Consider the following 20,351-nt stretch of genomic DNA (forward strand, 5'->3'; position numbering starts at 1 on the left):
GAAAATTATCGCATACCTATCGTCGATTGCGATTTTGCTTTTAGTTTGTCAATAAATAAAATAATAATAAAAATAAAATATTTTTATTCAGTAGCTTAAAAGACAAATTACAATATTTTAAGTGAGAAAACACTTGTGCTAAGAGAGCACCGCTCTTCCACGCGGTTAATTTACAGTATCTTAGGTGTATAAAGTATGTTAAACTATAGAAAAATAACAGATAACAACATTTGTCAATATGGGCTTTTCTTCGTATATGAACAATAAAAGTACCTGCCTTAATTTTCACTTTAGTAATTGACATGTCCCATCATTATCATACATGTATAACTGTAAAATTATAATATTTTAGTATTTCCTCTTCTTATAGGCTTTAATTATCAATGGGGTTGGCCGGTCGAAGTATTAAACAGATGGCGCCATTATGGCTTGCCCTGTCAATCCCTAGAATTGTGTCAAATTCTTGTTTTTTTTTTTTTGGAATTTTGTGACCTGGATTCCAGTACTTTAAGCCAAATCTCATAGAACAAAACTAGAGACAGGGGCAAGCTATGATGGCGCCATCTATGCAAACCTTTGACAGTTGCCAACCCCATTGTATGAACTCATTTGAGTCTGGGTTACCTACGAGACAGGCTGAGCCTAGTGTAGGAGCCAGAGCAACCTGTAGTTTATTTCATAGCCAAGGTACCTACATTTCGTCAATTGTGTTTAATTAGGTTAGTCTTAATACCCCTGTAAACATATTTGTATACACCTACACTAAAAAATTTGAAGTTTTTTTAAAGATCTAAGGACGGGCCTTACGGGCACTAAGAATTGTACTAGTTCAGCGGTGTCACTCACGAATTCGAGCCAATCGTGCAGTCTAACGCAACTACATAGTTGCGATGAATCGCGCGCGTGATGCGAACTCATCAACCAATCGCGTTGTGGCGTTTTAGTACGTACGATGAGATTCTTAGAAACTTTTATGGTAATTTTGCTATAATTCATTTTGAAAGTAAGCTGTATCTTTGAAAAGTGTTTTCTATGTCTTCTAAAACTAGATAATGTCTAATGTAATAGTACATTGTTGATACATGTGTGCTAAGTTGGATGACGCACACGCGTTTCATACGACGTTTTTCAACACACTTGCGAGGAAAAAGAAATTTTAATTGTTAAATCGGTTAGTAGGTTCGGTTAATAAAGAATATTATTATTATTATTATTATTATTATTATGCAGTGTTGCATCTGTGAAAACAAATGGAAACATATTCTGTATTTCCCTAATAATTGGTAATTGGTTTAATTTTACTAATCCCGCGTTCGTTTTTAGGGTTCCGTAGCCAAATGGCAAAAAACGGAACCCTTATAGATTCGTCATGTCCGTCTGTCTGTCCGATTCTGTCACAGCCACTTTTTTCCGAAACTATAAAAGCTATACTGTTCAAACTTGGTAAGTAGATGTATTCTATGAACCGCATTATGATGTTCACACAAAAATAGAAAAAAAACAATAAATTTTGGGGGTTCCCCATACTTAGAACTGAAACTCAAAAAATCTTTTTTCATCAAACTCATACGTGTGGGGTATCTATGGATAGGTCTTTAAAAATGATATTGAGGTTTCTAATATCATTTTTTTCTAAACTGAAAAGTTTGCGCGAGAGACACTTCCAAAGTGGTAAAAAGTGTGTCCCCCCCCCCGTAACTTCTAAAATAACAGAATGAAAAATCTAAAAAAAATATATGATATACATTGCCATGCAAACTTCCACCGAAAATTGGTTCGAACGAGATCTAGTAAGTAGTTTTTTTTTAATACGTCATAAAAATTTAAAAAAAAATTTTTTTTCATCAAACCCATACGTGTGGGGTATCTATGGATAGGTCTTCAAAAATGATATTTAGGTTTCTAATATCATTTTTTTCTAAACTGAATAGTTTGCGCGAGAGACACTTCCAAAGTGAAAAAATGTGTGTCCCCCCCCCTGTAACTTCTAAAATAACAGAATGAAAAATCTAAAAAAAATATATGATATACATTGCCATGCAAACTTCCACCGAAAATTGGTTCGAACGAGATCTAGTAAGTAGTTTTTTTTTAATACGTCATAAAAATTAAAAAAAAAAAATTTTTTCATCAAACCCATACGTGTGGGGTATCTATGGATAGGTCTTCAAAAATGATATTTAGGTTTCTAATATCATTTTTTTCTAAACTGAATAGTTTGCGCGAGAGACACTTCCAAAGTGAAAAAATGTGTGTCCCCCCCCCTGTAACTTCTAAAATAACAGAATGAAAAATCTAAAAAAAAATATATGATATACATTACCATGCAAACTTCCACCGAAAATTGGTTTGAACGAGATCTAGTGAATAGTTTTTTTTTAATACGTCAATAAATTAAAAAAAAATTTTTTTCATCAAACCCATACGTGTGGGGTATCTATGGATAGGTCTTCAAAAATGATATTTAGGTTCCTAACATCATTTTTTTCTAAACTGAATAGTTTGCGCGAGAGACAGTTCCAAAGTGGTAAAATGTGTGTCCAAAGTGGTAAAATGTTGAACAAGATCTAGCAAGTAGATTTTTTTTTAATACGTCTTAAATGGTACGGAACCCTTCATGCGCGAGTCCGACTCGCACTTGGCCGCTTTTTTAAATAAAAAATGATGTGAGTAAGTAAAGTGTTCAAATAATTTATTTTTGATTTCTTTCGTTGATTTGTATTTGATTGTTTTCATAAGGCCGGCACCAAAAGGAATACACCAAAAAGTTTTTTTTTAACTTTAAACTTGCACAAATGAGCAAAGGCAGAATCTTATACAGCCACACTTAAACGTTTTTACGACATTAAATAGGTTTTTAAAGTTATTTGGCATTATTCATGTAAATAAAATTAAATGTGAGATAAAAGTTGCTTCTTTTACTTATTAAAACTCTTATTTATTATTTAAATTCCCTAAAATAGTTTAATTTCGTTTAATCTCGCACATGAGAGGAGGCCTGTGCCCAGCAGTGAGACGTATATAGGCTGAATTATTATTGAATAAAACAAAACAAATGTAAATCTCTTCCAAATGAAAAAGAGTAAACAATTCATTAAAGGTTCAATTTCAACACACTCAAAAAACAAAAGTTAAAAAAAAAATCATAAGCTAGTTAGTTTTCCAAACATTTGACCTACTAAAATATATATTACAATACAAATTACCTTATACAACATCATGGCCATGGCCACCAGGTTTACGGTTTACTCCAGCTCTTCCTGAGTCTCCAGTACAACACGGCACAGCTGATTAACACAAAGATGGACACAAGTATAGCCACCAGCGTCACAGGGGCAATGGTGGTGAATGTTTCAGAGACAACCAGTTCAACCTGCCCAACTGCGATCCCTGAGCCGTCCAGCTTCCTTGAGACACATCTGTAGATACCAGATTCGGCTGGTGTAACATTCTGTAAGAATTTCAACAATGACTATTAAAATTTTAATAATGAAAGATTTAAAGTTTAATCTTAAAGTGCGAGAATTATTAACTCATAGAAATGGGACTTAATCGCGTATTACTTTTTAAATTTACCTCCGACGTTTCGAGGACGGCGTTGTCCCCGTGGTCTCGGAGAAGACTGGCTAAAGGTGACATCAACATCTAGCCGCGCGAGTTTTTCGAACTACCCGCGCACTTGGTCTTGTTTATCAACTTGAACTTTTTGCGCACTTGAGATGTTACTCTGTCGACACACAACACTAACGATATTCGATTTTTCGACTGTCGATATTCGTATATACATATACTAATGACTGGATTCCATGTGGATGAGATCCTCAACTTAGAAAAACTTAATACGCGATTAAGTTCTGTTTCTATAAGTTAATAATGTGTTAAAATCGTGAAAGTTAAAATCAAAGTGCGAGAATGTTCTACGCTAGCCAAAATAATTGGTAAAAACTGTAAAACTAAAATTATTTTTACATTTCTAAGCATATTTGGAGCTTATGGAAAAAAGTTATAAATATATTTATTTTATTTTATTTCAGCATACATATAAGCATTACAGTTCTGTACCAAAGCGATTACATACTAGTCACATTAGATTACTTAATATTAAAACATTTAATAAATATTATAAGTTTATAATACACAAAAATTAATTCATTAGTAGTTCCATACTCCTTACCGCAACTAAAACCCCGAGGCATGATAAATTTATGCCATTTTACAAATATAATATTGTTGACTAGCACGTTATTATTTCGTGGATTAGCAAAGTAATAGTTTTGTTTTAATTAACATGGATTTCCGCAAAGTACACTGAAAGAAATGTTTGCATAACTGTAACAAAATTTTGGTTACTGTTTACACAAAAATTGGGACTTGCGAACTATGTGTTATATGTTACAAAACCGTGTTTGGCTATCAGTGTTCAGGTACTGGGTATACACTACAAAATAAGTTTGTAAATTTATGCAAAGTTTATTTTCTTATAACCGTAGTTTAGTTATTTAGTAAAGTTACAAAACCAGTTCGGCTATCTATTTTTTTCAGTGTACCCTGATTCAATTAATTATTTGTCATAGTTACCTACTTTATTATTTATATCAACAAGTGGAATATGTTAACGTATTAAGAGATCAGTGTCTATTAGGAAATAAAAAAGAAAATTTGCCTATTTCAACCAAAAACCAAAAGGGTACTTATTATCGGTTGTCAATTTCCATAAAGTTCCAATTTGAAATCAACCTTATCGACAACCGCTAATGTAGTACCTTTTGGTCGAGAACGTCACAAATATTCTAGTCTACTTACATCAATGTGAAGTTTTCCTGATAGCACTTCATACTTGTACTTTCTTTCATCATAATAGTTGTTGGGGCCAACCACCTTGTCTGTGTCAAACAGCCAAAACATAAAATTGTGGTTGAAGTCATTACTGTTACATGTTAGCACAGCGGTGCCTCCGGCCGGGACTTTCACTATAGAACTCAGAGGGGCATCAGTTGTAGCCATTTTGAAATTCCTTAATAACACCTTTCTCAAGTCTTTTAAATCATCAACACTCTTGGCTCACTGAGTACATATTGGACACATAAACATATCAACCGATTCTTTATCTACTGCGGGTCAAGGGTTATCTCCACGACAGTGCCCCTTATCACCTTCCAATGAATTCTGTATATATGCGCTGTACTCAGAGACTGATTCGGTTTGATCATTTGCCTCGCGTTGGATTCACATCGCACCATGGAGTTGTTCGCGCTCTCGAGTCTGCTGTTGGCTGCGTCGGTTTCCGCATCACCTCTCGGCGATAACCAAAGTTCAAAACGCGAAGACAGTGCCACATCGCCTATCAATATAAGTGACTCTCCTTTTTTGAAAGTAATAAAAACAAACGACATAACCGTACGTGACGCTATATACTTAACACCTGCAGTGGTATTCGTCGGTACGGAAGACAAGCTGCTCCGATGTCTGTATGAAGATCCTGATGAGTGTGAAGTCATGTTTAGCAGTAACTCCGCTCTTTATTCTTTGCTCGTTACTGGGGAGTATCTCTACGCCGGACTATATTCAGGTCAGCTTCTAAGGTGCGACCCTAATCAAAAAGAGTCTTGCAAGGTTTTTCAAACAATCGGATCATCTGTAGATTCTTTGGCGGCTGCTGGTCGATATTTCTACGCGGGTCTCGACAATGGTACCATCCTACGCTGTCTACATGAACCACAAAGCTGCCGACCTTTCCATACAATGGGATCCAGGGTATACTCTTTGACTCAAGTCAATGAATATCTCTACGCCGGCTTGTTAAGTGGTGATTTAATGCGCTGTTCTTTAAGAACTGAGAATAGCTGCATCAAAATGCAGAACTTTAACTCATTTGTTATGGGCGTTGCCAAAACTGGAAATACGATTTCTACCGTGACTTGGGATAATCGTTTGTGGAACTGTTCTTTAAAAACCAATGATGTGACTGATTATTGCGATTCCGTGCCCTTACAATACAGCAATCCAAGAGGCATAGCGTCGTTCAATGGCATATTGTATATGCCTACTAATGATAATGGTATTTACACTTGCAAGTGGGCGAATAACACTGACTGTTCTAGCTTCGGAAATTTCAAAAGCACTCGCAGTATAGCCTTTGCATACCGGACATATCATCTACAGAGCCGTTACAAGAATGAAGATATAACCTGTACCTGGCAGAGCGATGACATGTGTCCACCGACTGTTACATACTACAATGTGCAGCAGAGAGCTCTGTTGGAGGTCCATGTCAAAAATAACAGATTGTACAACGCGTTCGGTTCACTTGTGGACACGACCAATGCTAATGAAGGAAGGTCAGGAAAGGCCGCCATCTTTGCAATGGGGCCTGATGGTCGAATATTGGTATCGAATTCCCATAAAAAGGAACTACTACATACATCGAGCCTCTTCGCTGGGAGCCCTGTATCTGGTGCAGGGGAAATTGTTGTCAGGAATGGTGTTGTGGAGAAAATCGTCGCCTGTTCGGACCATTACTGGCCGGACGTAGGTTTAAACCGGCAGGTGGTTGAGTCTTTACGTACGCAAGGGTATACGGATCCCATAAGTTCTCTCGTGTGTGAAGAAAACGATAAATTAGATAAACAATTTCTAAATGCAATAAATTTTTGATAACGTATATTTAATTTATGTAATTTATTGTACGGTAACGTAGCATAAGTTGTAAGTTGAAATTTTTTTTTTCATCAAACCCATACGTGTGGGGTATCTAGGGATAGGTCTTCAATAATGATATTTAGGTTTCTAATATCATTTTTTTCTAAGCTGAATAGTTTGCGCGAGAGACACTTCCAAAGTGTGTGTCCCCCCCTGTAACTTCTAAAATAACAGAATGAAAAATCAAAAAAAAATATATGATATACATTACCATGCAAACTTCCACCGAAAATTGGTTTGAACCAGATCTAGTAAGTAGTTTTTTTTTAATACGTCATAAATGGTACGGAACCCTTCATGGGCGAGTCCGACTCGCACTTAGCCGCTTTTTGAGAACTCCAATTGTACAAACAGCATGTTTAGTAAGCAAGCTTCGCTACCTACGTTTTTTCATCTATTTTTAGGGTACCGTACCCAAAGGGTAAAACGGGACCCTATTACTAAGACTCCGCTGTCCGCCCGTCTGAAGTATTTCTGTTGCCGCTATAACAACAAATGCTAAAAAGTACGGGACCCTCGGTGGGCGAGTCCGACTCGCACTTGTCCGGTTTATTTCTCTTTTTACGACTAACAAAGTAAAGTAAAGTAACAAAAGGCAATTATTGAATTCTTTTAATATAATCTGAAAATGCAGTTTTTGGAATCCATTTACTTTACTAAGAAATTTACTACAACGACGCCCTTAACTCGCATTGTAAGAAATGTATATTAAAAATTACTTTACAGTACATATGGCATTACTTTACCACTCCTATTTTTCGCACTTGTATCGTAATGTACTATTACATTACTGTGTCACCGTAAAATAATATATGGAAAATATAAAATAAAGCGTCATTGTAAATTGTAAACTTAAGAACTGCTAGAAGCGGTTTTGACATTCTAAAATTTTCATCCACATCGGCTTTCTTATTGCGCGCTCGCTTACAGCTCGCGCACACACAATATCGCCTCGTGTGTAATGACCAGCTTAGCACACTTGTATCGTTATGTACTATTACAGTACATATGGTGCTACTTTATAGCACTAGTGCGAAAATTAGCATATTACGTTACTGTGTCGAACATTTAAAGGACCATATGTACTGAAAACGTTGTACGATACATGTGCGAATAGGTAATTCGCTACTCGTGTCGATTTAATGTACTATTACAGCTGTGTATTTTTGTAAACTTGATTCATTCTATTAATAAAACCTTGTCATCGTAAAATAATATATAGAAAATATAAAATAAAGCGTCATTATGTATACAACATTTGCTCTTTATTTCCAAACAAGTTCCATCTTCCTTTTTTGTTGGTGTCATTTTTTTTGGATCCTGGGGGAAAGGGTTAGTTGCATCCGCATCCGCACTGTCCGCAGATGGAGACGGAGCCGCAGGCGGGCGCGCAGCCGCCGAAGCAGACAGTGCCGAGCACGGGCACGGCGCCAGTGACGCAGGTGGAGCCGCACGCGTCGATGGTGCCGGCCGCGCCTACCTGTCCGCAGCCCTGTCCGCCGTACGAGCCGCAGCTGCCGCCGGAGCTGGAGGAGCGGCTAATGGAACCGCTCAGCACGGACTGAAAAATATATGTACATTGAAAATTCCGTGGACCCGTTTTCTTTGCTCTTGAGTGTTCATGAAACACTGCGTTATTTACAACAACATAATCCTAATAGCTGGTGTGCTACACGTAAAAGAAACATTTCTTGTGTATCACACGAATCATTAAGTACCTAATTCAAAATTAAAACATATATTCATGTACACATATATATATAAACAGCCTCTCATCATAGACTTAATACATTTACGATTACTATTAACTTTAGTCGGATGACTCGTAAATAAGTAGGTAAATAATAAATGTCTTAAACAACACAAAGAAATACAAAATCGGGCATGTGAAGTTAGGTAATAAAATTATAAAGTAATTTGTTGTAAAGTAGATTGTTAACCAAGGGATTTCATCCGAATTAAACACTATACTTTTCATTTCGAATACGAGGAAAGTAAAATACATTTAAAAAACACGGCTAAGTATAAACTTCAGTAGTATTTCTTGAGAATACTTTCAATTAACATTTTAGTTAAAGTTATCGTTATTTTTTGGAATGGGGAGTTAATTACCAGAGTGGAAATTTACACAAAATCCTTTTTAAACCAATATTTACATTGCTTATCGTAAAAAAGAGAAAAAAAAAACGTATTTAGAAAGTATAGTGCTCTAGAGCAGACATGTATTATTTTCTGCACACTTTTTAGAACAACAACGACCCACTTTCAGAGCATGATAAATGAAACGAATCTATTAAAGTTAGTCGTTAAAATAAATGAAAATTTAATTAAATAAATTTACCTGAATCAGGCAAAGCTGGAGACAGAGGACGAACACGGTGAAGGGAGACATGTTGCTGGTCTTTACTTTCAAATTTACTTGAAACTATACTTGCTTTTTTAGCTGTTCACCCTTTTATACTGAAGTGGTTTCAATGGAATGTTAAAAACATTGATAACTCGAACACGTACATGAAAATCTGTGTTTTGTCTATTAAATAGTATTTTACTGAAACAATGAGGCTTAAGCTGATAGTGACTGTAGACGTGGACAATCACAGGCTGTTTAATTAATTAGTCTATTGTTTTAAATCAAAAGAATTTTCGAGTAGAGATAAAAAACCATTTATAAACTAGCTCTGCAAAGCGAAGAGTCATTCTAGTGAAAACTTCCACTAAGAACAAGTCAAGATGGCCTTTAAAGTTGTGATCTTCTGCGCTGTTGCTGTCCTTGTCCAGGTAAGTCGCTTTATTCATTTAATTTTAAACTTTTCTACACACCAAACACCATATATATATTGTAAATATTTTTTCAATTATTTATCCATTTTGTTAGTTTATTCATTCTCTCAACGTGCCTGTAAAATCACTGCTGTTTTTGCCAATACTGCAATTACCATGGCTTTCAAGACAGAATACAAACTGATTGAAATATGGAATGCAAGCAATTCGATGCTGCCTAAAGCTAAAATTTTAGTTGTACTACCTGTTACGAAAGTCTCATAAAGTTACTGTCTTCTATAAATATTTATTATCCTGCAGGAAAATTATGGATGGCTTAATCTCGTTTTTGGCTGTTTTCACTCTGTATTGTTTTTTTATTAAGGTGTACAATAAAGAGTATTTGTATTGTAACGAGTTAGGGACTCAGCAGACCGGAGAATCCTAAAAATGGTGTACACAGCTATTTGTCAATCCGTAGCTAGTTATTGTGTTTGTATCTGGGGCAACGCAGCAAAAACCACGCTCCTAGGTGCGGAACGGGCCCAAAGTTCGGTGTTAAAAGTTATGCTTAGAAAACCTTTTCTCTTCCCCACGTCTCAATTATATAAAGAAGCCCGGGTCTTGAACATTCGACAGCTCTTTATACTCCGAGCCTGTATACTTACCCATAAAAATTTGATTGGCACGGTATTGCACAATGATATGCTAAAAAAGCGCACTTTTATACTAAAAAAACCCTCAACAAAAACTAAGTTTGCTAGGAGATTCGGCAGCTATGGGAAAGCATCAGTGTACAATTCAATTGTAAAATACTGCAACATTAAGGAGCTCCCTGTTAAACAGGCAAAGCGAGTTATATGTGACTGGTTGCTAACTATTGATTATAATAAGACTGAGGAGATAGTGCAGTAATGATACGGTGATACACGCTTGTATCGAGAAATAAACATTAAATATTAGGTTAACAAGTCTCGATTTTGCCCATATGTTGTAGTAATTTATGTTGCTTAACTAATACACTTATCCTTCCACTTAGCCCTAGGGGACTTGACTGACAGACTGACTAACGAAAATCCCTAGTAGCTATGGTTTAATAGTAGTATCTATATTTTTAGGCATAATTCTCTAGTTTTTAATTCATTAACTGGTTGCCCAAGATACAGGCTATGCCTAGTTTGGGGACCCCTGTTCAAACGGTTTATTATAAAAGTATCGCTGTATGCACGCAACCTCAACTTAGTGTATATTTCCCACTGTTGAACCCATGCTTGTGTGTGCAATAATAAATTAATTTTTCATTTTCATTTTCATTTTCATTGTATCGTAATCCACGTGATACAATAACTGTCACTTTTTAACACCGCGGGATAGAAAGTGACGCACATCGTTTTTATCACGCTGTCACGTAGACAAGAACGACCATCATATAAAAGAAATTGTGTTAGATTTGGGGCCTTCAAGGTTTCACAGTCAAACTACCCAACTTATGCACGTAGGCACTAACACTCAGTATTTATTTATATATTCTTATCAGATAAATAATAATAAATTTATTATGTTGATTTGTGTTGCAGACCATCTCTGGTCAGAAATGTGGCTGCTCAAGCGGCGGCTCGAGGGGCTCCAGCAGCTCCCTCAGCTCCAGCTCCATCTCAATCTCCAACAGCGGCGGCGACCTCCTCGTCAGCAGCGTCGGCCCCATTTCTCCCTCCGGCATCGCCGTCTCCTCTGAGCTCGGCCTGAGCGGAGACTTGGACGTTAACGGGGAACTGCCGTTCCTGAGCGCCGTGGAGTTCTCGGGCAAATATGACACTAAAGGGTCTGGCTGCGTCGACTACAGCTGCGGCAGCTGCGGGAACGTGGCCATCACCAGCGTGCAGGGCGGTTCCGGCTCCGGCTCCGGCTGCGGCTGCGGCTGCGGACGCTAACATCATCAACTACGATGACTTGACAACCTGAAATTATTTTTGGCTTTCTTACTGCAAAACACGCAATTGTGCAAATTCATTAAAATGCATTAACAAAATAAGCATTGTTTTTATCTCATAGAATTACGTAGCGGCCTAGCGGTAAGGCTTTTTAACGGATTCGAGTCCCAGCTCATACTTAAGAGTGTCTTGGAACTTATGCTAAATAAAAAATTATTTGAAAAATCTGACTAATCTAAGAGCTAAGAATCCCCCCCCCCCCCCCGAATCACAGTCATTTTCAAGCTTGCCTGTTTTCTAAATTTCATACTAATTTACTCGTAAGTATCAATGTGATCAAATTTCGCGTTTATGGTCGCTTACTACCACGAACAAAACTGAACACAAGAACAGCGACGGCCCTTATTTGGTGGCGTACCTTACTTATTTTCAGCATGAACAAGACTTTCCTAATAATAGTCGCTTTCTAAAAGCATTGCCAGTGCCAAGTTTGGGATTATTTTGAACATTTATGTCACATTTTTAATGAGTACCTATTATTCTGCCTTCCTAAGCTAAAGACGGTATCTGAATAACAAATGAATTAAAATATAAAACCTTTAGGTTGAGATTTTAAGGTACATGTTTGCATGAAATTTTCTTTTTGCTATGAAATGATGATATTACTTACGTCAAATTAGGTCCGGAAATACTACATATCAGGTGGCATGAGTGAACATGATATGTAAAGGAATTTCATACTGCCTTACACACCTAGGACTGTAAAGCAACCTTCTTTTGTTTTTTAACGTCAAATTGTGACACAACGTCTTGGTATCCACCCATCAACTAGCTTCAGTTAGCTTGGTACGGTGATTTGTTGTGCATATTCGTTGCTAAACAACGGCGCTGGCGCATCGCGCTGACGCGCGGACTTTCGGGTTGTACACCGCTGGTAGAGTGGCGAGCCGAGTAGGTCGCCACAAAACAAACTGACTAAATTTTTTTGTTTTAATTGCAAGTTTGAGAAAAGCATTATACATATCTCGGCGAGAAACGGGGTTGCCGGCCGCGTATCTCTATCCTGCATTTTAGTTTAGCAGTTATGCCTGGTTGTTATAAACCTGCCTCTGACTAAATTTTTATTTAAATATATAATCTATGCAACAGATGTTGTTGACGCCCGGCATCTCTCAATTTCCATGATAAAATGAGTGACGTTCACCGCCGCATTACTGTCGCGATTATGACGTTCATTTCGTTACTCTTTAATCTAGGAAACTGACAGACAGCGGCAACAACGACGCCGCAGCAGTCATGCAGCTGCAGTTAATATCGGTAAGTCACTTTTAACTTTCTGCACAACAACAATTTATGTCAGTGCAGTGTCATTCGTCTCAAGTCACAAAGTTGCGTCATCCGCACTGCGTCATATACACTTTGTGTGTAACTTACGTTAAAATATAACGGTCGTTTTTTTCCGCGCGACATTTTTCTCTTGACGAAATGACAAATACATAGAGGACAAGCGAATGTGCTTTAATATATCTTCATTTCAAGGTTTTTTTTTTCAACTAAAAGGATAATACCAAGATTTTGTATTGTCGAGATCCAGATTACAGAACTTCAGTTGAGACCAACTTTCAAAGTATAAAAAGATTCACTTATACAATCAGCACCAATAATTGCGGACAGAAATATGACTCAACGAAGTATGAGCCAACTTATAAAAGATTTACAAAAAGATCTCAACAGTTCGCTTTCAAACCTCAAAAGATATCTAATTTAGTAAAGCTTATAAGAGAAAGTTAGATTAGGTACTTTTAATGCTTATAGCGTAGTCTCATCCGCTATTGATGATGTTTTTTTTTCTTACTTAAAAGTAATTGTAGCCATTGTAAGCATTTATTTTTCGATGTTAACGAGTGACTTTATTTAAAAAAGGTTCTTGGTTAAAGACTGTATTGTTCAGAATTGATTTAATTCAAGGCATACGGGATTCAGAAATTCATTTAGTGTGAGGTTTTCGGTGAGGAATTTAGTTGCATCCGCATCCGCACTGTCCGCAGATGGAGACGGAGCCGCAGGCGGGCGCGCAGCCGCCGAAGCAGACGGAGCCGAGCACGGGCACGGCGCCGGTGACGCAGGTCGTGCCGCACGCGTCGATGGTGCCGGCCGCGCCCACCTGTCCGCAGCCCTGCCCGCCGTACGAGCCGCAGCTGCCGCCGGAACTGGAGGAGCGGCTAATCGAACCGCTCAGCACGGACTGAAAAATATTGTACAAAATTCTTTGGACCCGTTTTCTTTGCTCTTGAGTGTTCATGAAACACTACGATATTTTCAACAACATAATCCTAACAGCTGGTGTGTTACACACATAAAATAAATATTTATTGTTTATCACAAATCATGAAATAATTCAAAATTAAAATATATATTCATGTACACATACATTAAAACAGCCTTACAACTCAATATAGGTACTTAGTATTCACTTTAGTCGTTAGACTCCTACGTAATTTAAAAAATAATAAATGTCTTTTTCAACACACTTGCTCAAAACGACGTTTTTATTCCACCAATTTTTGGCTCATTATCCTAGATATTAAACACGCGTGCTTTTTCTGTATATTATATCACTCGTGCTTTTTCATGATATTATTCGACTGAGTTAAGAAGGTAACTGATTGCTAATAATATGCATGGAAACGGAGCCTTCTCAATTTGGTCGAGTAATACATTTTTTAAACCAACTATTAGGTTTCAAATGTTAGTTCAAAGAGGTTTTATCGCACCAAACATTTTTTTATAGATTAAATTATCTCGTATAGTTATTAACGAATAAACATAACATTTTATCGATTTGATCTCCCCCCGTCGAATAGAAATACGAAAATGTTAGCTTTAAAAAAAAACTGGCTGTTTGTCGATTTCGTTCGCGCCTTTGCCTTGCGCGCGCATTGGAAACGTGTGTAATTTTTTTTAAATAGTTTTGCATGTTTTTAGTTTATATATTGACGAAAATGTCATTTTCAAGCATTGAAAATGAAGAACACATAAAATTGACGCTGCCAGTAATACTAATAGAGACAAGAGCAGAGAACGATAGCCTTTTACCATCAAAATCGGATGAAAAATAACTGGCAACATACGAATTAGTAGCAACAGCGGGTCTAAAATGGCTACAGACAGCCCAAGATAGAGAGAAGTGGTATAGCTTGGGGGAGGCTTTTACCCGAAAGGGGCCCACATATTTTTTAAGTCAAATTTTAAGTTAAATTATTTTATTTTAATTTCTATATTTATTTTGTTTAAAGTATGTGTGGAAGAAATAAAGCTCTTTATTATTATTATTACGACGCACAACGACAACGACCCACGACAACAACGACCCACTTTTAGAGCATGAGAAATGAAACGAATCTATTAAAGATAGTCGTTAAAATAAATGAAAATTCAATCAAATATATTTACCTGAATCAGGCAGAGCTGGAGACAGAGGGCAAACACGGTGAAGGGAGACATGTTGCTGGTCTTTACTTTCAAATTTACTTGAAACTACACTTCCTTATTTAGCTGTTCACCCTTTTATACTGAAGTGGTTTCAATGGAATGTTAAAAACATTGATAACTCGAACACGTACATGAAAATCTGTGTTTTGTCTATTAAATAGTATTTTACTGAAACAATGAGGCTTAAGCTGATAGTGACTGTAGACGTGGACAATCACAGGCTGTTTAATTAATTAGTATATTGTTTTAAATCAAAAGAATTTTCGAGTAGAGATAAAAAACCATTTATAAACTAGCTCTGCAAAGCGAAGAGTCATTCTAGTGAAAACTTCCACTAAGAACAAGTCAAGATGGCCTTTAAAGTTGTGATCTTCTGCGCTGTTGCTGTCCTTGTCCAGGTAAGTCGCTTTATTCATTTAATTTTAAACTTTTCTACACACCAAACATCATTTATTATAAATATTTTTTTCCACTATTTATCCACCTTTTTGTTTTATTCATTCTCTCAACGTTCCCGTAAAATCACTGCTGTTTTTGCCAATCCTGCAATTACCATGGCTTTCAAGACAGAATACAAACTACCTGTTATGAAAGTATCATAAAGTCACTATCTTGTATAAATATCTATTATCTTGCAGGAAAATTATGGATGACTTAATCTCATTTTTGGCTGTTTTGACTCTGTATTGTTTTTATTAAGGAGTGCAATAAAGAGTTTTTAACACCGCGGGATAGAAAGTGACGGACATCGTTTTTATCACGCTGTCACGTAGACAAGAACGACCATCATATAAAAGAAATTGTGTTAGATTTGGGGCCTTCAAGGTTTCACAGTCAAACTACCCAACTTATGCACGTAGGCACTAACACTCAGTATTTATTTATATATTCTTATCAGATAAATAATAATAAATTTATTATGTTGATTTGTGTTGCAGACCATCTCTGGTCAGAAATGTGGCTGCTCAAGCGGCGGCTCGAGGGGCTCCAGCAGCTCCCTCAGCTCCAGCTCTATCTCAATCTCCAACAGCGGCGGCGACCTCCTCGTCAGTAGCGTCGGCCCCATTTCTCCCTCCGGCATCGCCGTCTCCTCTGAGCTCGGCCTGAGCGGAGACTTGGACGTTAACGGGGAACTGCCGTTCCTGAGCGCCGTGGAGTTCTCGGGCAAATATGACACTAAAGGGTCTGGCTGCGTCGACTACAGCTGCGGCAGCTGCGGGAACGTGGCCATCACCAGCGTGCAGGGCGGCTCCGGCTCCGGCTGCGGCTGCGGCTGCGCACGCTAACATCATCAACTACGATGAAGTTATTTTTGGCTTTCTTACTGCAAAACACGTACCTATGCACAATTGTGCTAATTCATTAAAATGCATTAACAAAATAAGCATTGTTTTTATCTCATAGAATTTCGTAGCGGCCTAGCGGTAAGGCTTTTTAACGGATTCGAGTCCCAGCTCATACTTAAGTGTCTTGGAACTTATGCTAAATAAAATATTATTTGAAAAATCTGACTAATCTAAGAGCTAAGGTACCCGAATCAAAGTAGACCCAATTCTCAAGCTTGCCTGTTTTCTAAATTTCATACTAAGTTACTCGTAAGTATCAATGAGTTCAAATTTTGCGTTTATGGTCGTTTACTAAATTGTATATTTTGGGACGTATGTAAATAAGCTCTATAATAATTATAACGTGTAAATTGGTTTTACTAATAAATAACTTATGACTTATGACTTATGACTTATGACTTACTACCACGAACAAAACTGAACACAAGAACAACGACGGGCCTTATTTGGTGGCGTACCTTACTTATTTCTCGTATGAACAAGACTTTCCTAATAATAGTCTAGTCCTAGGGTAACGGCGGCTATTAACGCGGGTATCAAAATCGACGTCTAACACCGCGGTGTTTACAAATACGCATTTTGCAAGCAAACAGATCTATTCTCTAAGAAATAAAGCATACACAAAACAAGCTCATTCATTGGTCTATCGTGCCCATTAGTGTGCATTTGTGTGAGTGTAACAAAAAACTCGCAATTCGTCAGTTTGTGCGACGGCGGCGCAAGAACCGGTTGTTCCATACAGACGCGTGACACCACAGGTAAGTGCACTCCAATCTTACTTAGTGTTTTACGTAATAGTTATGGCAAATAAACTAGTGCAATGCCTTTTAAGAGGTTGTGTATTGGTTTCTACACGATTTTGAATTACTTTTAACTTAGTTTTTGACCGGAAAATACGTTTAAAATTGAAAATAAAATACAGCGGTGATAGGCGCCAATTATTTCTGTGGTAAGTAATTCCGTGGTATGCCACGGTAATAGAAAAAGTGGTAGTTTTGTTATTTACTCTTTAGTTTTGGTACAAATTATCAATTTTATAATTTCTTTTATTTATTCCAATCTTGATCTATTCACGCTATTAAAGAGCTATTTCCGTGGTATGGAAAGTATTGAACTAACCCTTAATTTTTAACAAAAACTTCAGCACCGATTTCCTTGTTTCTATGGGAACCCTTAATCTGTCAACTTTTTTTTATTTTGAGTTAAAACCTAAAATTTACTTGCCAGTTATGTGATTTTGTCTTTACAAGAAGCTTGTAATATACGTGTTTGATTTGATTTGAAAAAACATCTGTGTTTTATTCTTTTTATGGGTCGGAATTAGGTTTAATTAAACTCCAAATTAAGCCTATTACCGATGGTATGATCATATTACCCTCGGTAATAGAATGTATAGAAATCTATTACCGACCCAGAGAAATATCGAATGGGTCGGTAATAGGCTCTTAAAGAGTTATCTATTACCGAGTGACTATTTGGTATTGTATTGAAATATCGCATTTAGGGTACCGCAAGTACAGATTTCGTTGATAAAATTTAGACTTCAGTTATCATTATCAGATTTAAATTCTTCTGTTTTCTGATTCAGTTATTACTCTGACAGACAAGGAAGGGTACCCAACTGCCGGACAATTCCGATTAGATTTTTTTTTATATAATTTTATTTATACAGTAGTCCAAAATCTCAGACATGATTTTTTTTAGCTATAAGAATCAGCAATAAGAAAAGTACTGTGATTTGTTAGTTATAAACGGGTAAATTATAACACATAATATGTGAGAGACTTTATTTAACTTAATTACCTTATCAAAAATATTAGAATTAAAAATTTTCATGTTTTTATATATAGTCGAAATTTTATTAGGTGGACGTTTACCATTTCACTGTGGTAAACTTTCACTCAGGTGGTAAACGTCCAGCTTATAAAATTTCGACTATAATTTACGCTGTGCCTTATGAGAAAATGTTACTTACTTGTTTTTTTTGTGCAGCTAATTATGTCAGTAAGACAAACTCTTATCAATCTTTATAGCATTTAAAAATTACTTTATTTAATAACAGGCAGGCCTATTTGTCATATACGTCCTTAGTAAAACTTTACTAACAATAATTTTTGTTGTTTTACATGTAAAACATTCAACTTATAACTACAGGTACTTATACAGGTACTCGTGGGTACTTGGTAAGTTAACTATTTAATATTGTTTGATTGTGCCGAAGTGTAATTGACCGAAGCGTAGCGTAGGTCTACGTTTTGACTCGCGCAATCTGCTTTCGTATGTCCGGATGTTCTCCTCTACAGGTCGCAATTCTCAACCGATTCGCGTGAAATTTTGCGACCATATTCTATGATCAAATAGAATTTTTTTGTCGATCCAGTTTTTGGAATTTTTTCAAAATGGCGGAGTCATGGTACGTCGCGCCTAAACAAATAGCCGTATCGATATCATAAGAGTTTCCTCCTTGTGAGACATGGTTACAGAGTGATTTGCGAAAAATTCAGATATTTTAGAACGCTGGTTTAGGGGGTATTTAGATATTTAGGTTTTACTCGAGAATAAGTAGCCTAATTTCACCGTGTCACATATATCCATTCGTGGCTCAATTGGAATACACTAGCTTTACAATCATGCGGTTCCGGGCTCAAATCCCGAACAATGAAATCTTTTTTGTTTGTTTTTTTGCACTTTAATTTCCTATTTTTTATTGACTAAGCTTTGTAACAGGGAGAGAGAAGAGGACCCTGGATCTATTCCCTGAATTGTAACATTTTGTATTTTTTCTTGTATTTAAATTTCGTATTGTTGATCAAGCGAGCACGAAGCGCGAGCAAAGCGTATTCGTTTCAGTTTTATTGTCTGAACTTTTTTTAGAGCCGTTAAAGTTCAAGGAGACGGACAGTTGCGCAGGCGAAAACGGGTTCATGTTTAAAAAAATCTGAGCAGTTTTTACATTTAGATTAATTTATCAACTTTGGCTTTGCTATAGAGACGTAGTTGTAGATTGGAATATTGATATTATATTATTAGAAGTTTAAACGTAAATGTATGTTATATTGCTTTAATAAATAAAAAATATACAGGGCGTCCCACGGCGATGCCACATGGAGGGAAAGTACCTTAAATATCATAGATAGCATATTTTGCTGAAAGAAGACTTCATTTTATTTTTAAAACTTAGTTAAATTGCATTCATACTTTTTTAATTTTTTTTGAAAAAAAAATGTATGGAAAAAAAATATCGCGTCATTGGAGGAAAAGTACCTTAATTTTTGTAAATGAACATCTTACTGAAAGAAGACATTATTTCGATTTAAAAAAACAAGTTGAATTGCATTTTAAATAATTTCATGGTTAAACCGGGAATCGAACCCGCTACACGAGAAAAAAAAATACCTTGTAGCTTTGTCATACCGATCGAAAGGCTTCAATGTGAGAATTATTTTTTTGCCAATTAACATAGTGTTGGAAACAAAAGGAAGACCATTATTTTTTTCATTTGATGTGAAATTTTGATTAGAATAATGACATTCCCGTATGGGCATACAACTAATCTTTCATTTTAAAGTACCTATTACTAATGAATCAGGACCCACTTGAGAAGTACGCATCATTTCCTTATTATAATTGTAGTGCATGATAAAATGATAAAGAGATAAGTAATAAGTAGGAACGTACCTGTTTGTATGCAATCAATTGAGTTTGTGTGCATAATGTTCTGCCGTATGCGTAAACGACAACGAGCGTATTTTAATTCTTGCTATAATGTGTTTAAATTCCGTGTTTCGTGTCATTAAATTAAATAAATCTGTTAAAATAAGTGTCAATTATTGTTTAAACATGTTTTAAAATTACTGACTAGGCAGAAAAACAAGTATCTTAAACTATGATCAGGTGTTGAAAGTAAAAAAAAAAAGTTTAAAAAGTTTGTTGGCGGGAATTGACTATTTTATTTAGTTATTTCGCTTTACGAGGATTTTGTTACGACGGTATTGTATTAAATAACCATGGCGTATCAAAATAATGTTGATTTAATGGAAGCATACTTTTTGAACCACAAAAACATAACATTAGCCTTAAATTGGCACCGTGAAAGATATCCTGATAGAAATACACCATCTCG

The 20,351-nt window shown here is 36.4% G+C and overlaps 5 protein-coding genes and 1 long non-coding RNA gene across 6 annotated transcripts; 2 read left to right on the forward strand and 4 right to left on the reverse strand.

Moving 5' to 3' along the window:
* Positions 1-67: 67 nt before the first annotated feature.
* On the reverse strand, positions 68-1,315 carry LOC133532042 (uncharacterized). The gene is made up of 2 exons (XR_009801634.1): positions 734-1,315; positions 68-691 (listed from the first exon to the last, which is right to left on the reverse strand). It is a non-coding gene; the product is annotated as an uncharacterized LOC133532042 (long non-coding RNA).
* A 1,743-nt stretch (positions 1,316-3,058) lies between these two features.
* On the reverse strand, positions 3,059-5,027 carry LOC133532020 (uncharacterized). The gene is made up of 2 exons (XM_061870510.1): positions 4,804-5,027; positions 3,059-3,451 (listed from the first exon to the last, which is right to left on the reverse strand). Exons 1-2 carry the CDS (start codon positions 5,002-5,004, stop codon positions 3,239-3,241), a joined length of 414 nt encoding a protein of 137 aa, XP_061726494.1. The 5' UTR covers positions 5,005-5,027; the 3' UTR covers positions 3,059-3,238.
* A 2,915-nt stretch (positions 5,028-7,942) lies between these two features.
* LOC133532032 (chorion class high-cysteine HCA protein 12-like) lies at positions 7,943-9,170 on the reverse strand. Its single transcript, XM_061870522.1, has 2 exons — positions 9,041-9,170; positions 7,943-8,260 (listed from the first exon to the last, which is right to left on the reverse strand). Exons 1-2 carry the CDS (start codon positions 9,089-9,091, stop codon positions 8,033-8,035), a joined length of 279 nt encoding a protein of 92 aa, XP_061726506.1. The 5' UTR covers positions 9,092-9,170; the 3' UTR covers positions 7,943-8,032.
* Positions 9,171-9,385: 215 nt separating this feature from the next.
* Positions 9,386-11,491, forward strand: LOC133532023 (chorion class high-cysteine HCB protein 12-like). Its single transcript, XM_061870513.1, has 2 exons — positions 9,386-9,477; positions 11,037-11,491. The coding sequence occupies exons 1-2, from the start codon at positions 9,430-9,432 to the stop codon at positions 11,388-11,390; spliced, it is 402 nt and encodes a 133-aa protein (XP_061726497.1). The 5' UTR covers positions 9,386-9,429; the 3' UTR covers positions 11,391-11,491.
* A 1,842-nt stretch (positions 11,492-13,333) lies between these two features.
* Positions 13,334-14,925, reverse strand: LOC133532037 (chorion class high-cysteine HCA protein 12-like). The gene is made up of 2 exons (XM_061870525.1): positions 14,844-14,925; positions 13,334-13,635 (listed from the first exon to the last, which is right to left on the reverse strand). The coding sequence occupies exons 1-2, from the start codon at positions 14,892-14,894 to the stop codon at positions 13,408-13,410; spliced, it is 279 nt and encodes a 92-aa protein (XP_061726509.1). The 5' UTR covers positions 14,895-14,925; the 3' UTR covers positions 13,334-13,407.
* A 96-nt stretch (positions 14,926-15,021) lies between these two features.
* On the forward strand, positions 15,022-16,266 carry LOC133532026 (chorion class high-cysteine HCB protein 12-like). Its single transcript, XM_061870515.1, has 2 exons — positions 15,022-15,280; positions 15,821-16,266. Exons 1-2 carry the CDS (start codon positions 15,233-15,235, stop codon positions 16,166-16,168), a joined length of 396 nt encoding a protein of 131 aa, XP_061726499.1. The 5' UTR covers positions 15,022-15,232; the 3' UTR covers positions 16,169-16,266.
* Positions 16,267-20,351: the final 4,085 nt, after the last annotated feature.

This window comes from Cydia pomonella, chromosome 26 (genome assembly GCF_033807575.1).
Source record: "Cydia pomonella isolate Wapato2018A chromosome 26, ilCydPomo1, whole genome shotgun sequence".
NCBI classification, from domain to species: Eukaryota; Metazoa; Arthropoda; class Insecta; order Lepidoptera; family Tortricidae; genus Cydia; species Cydia pomonella.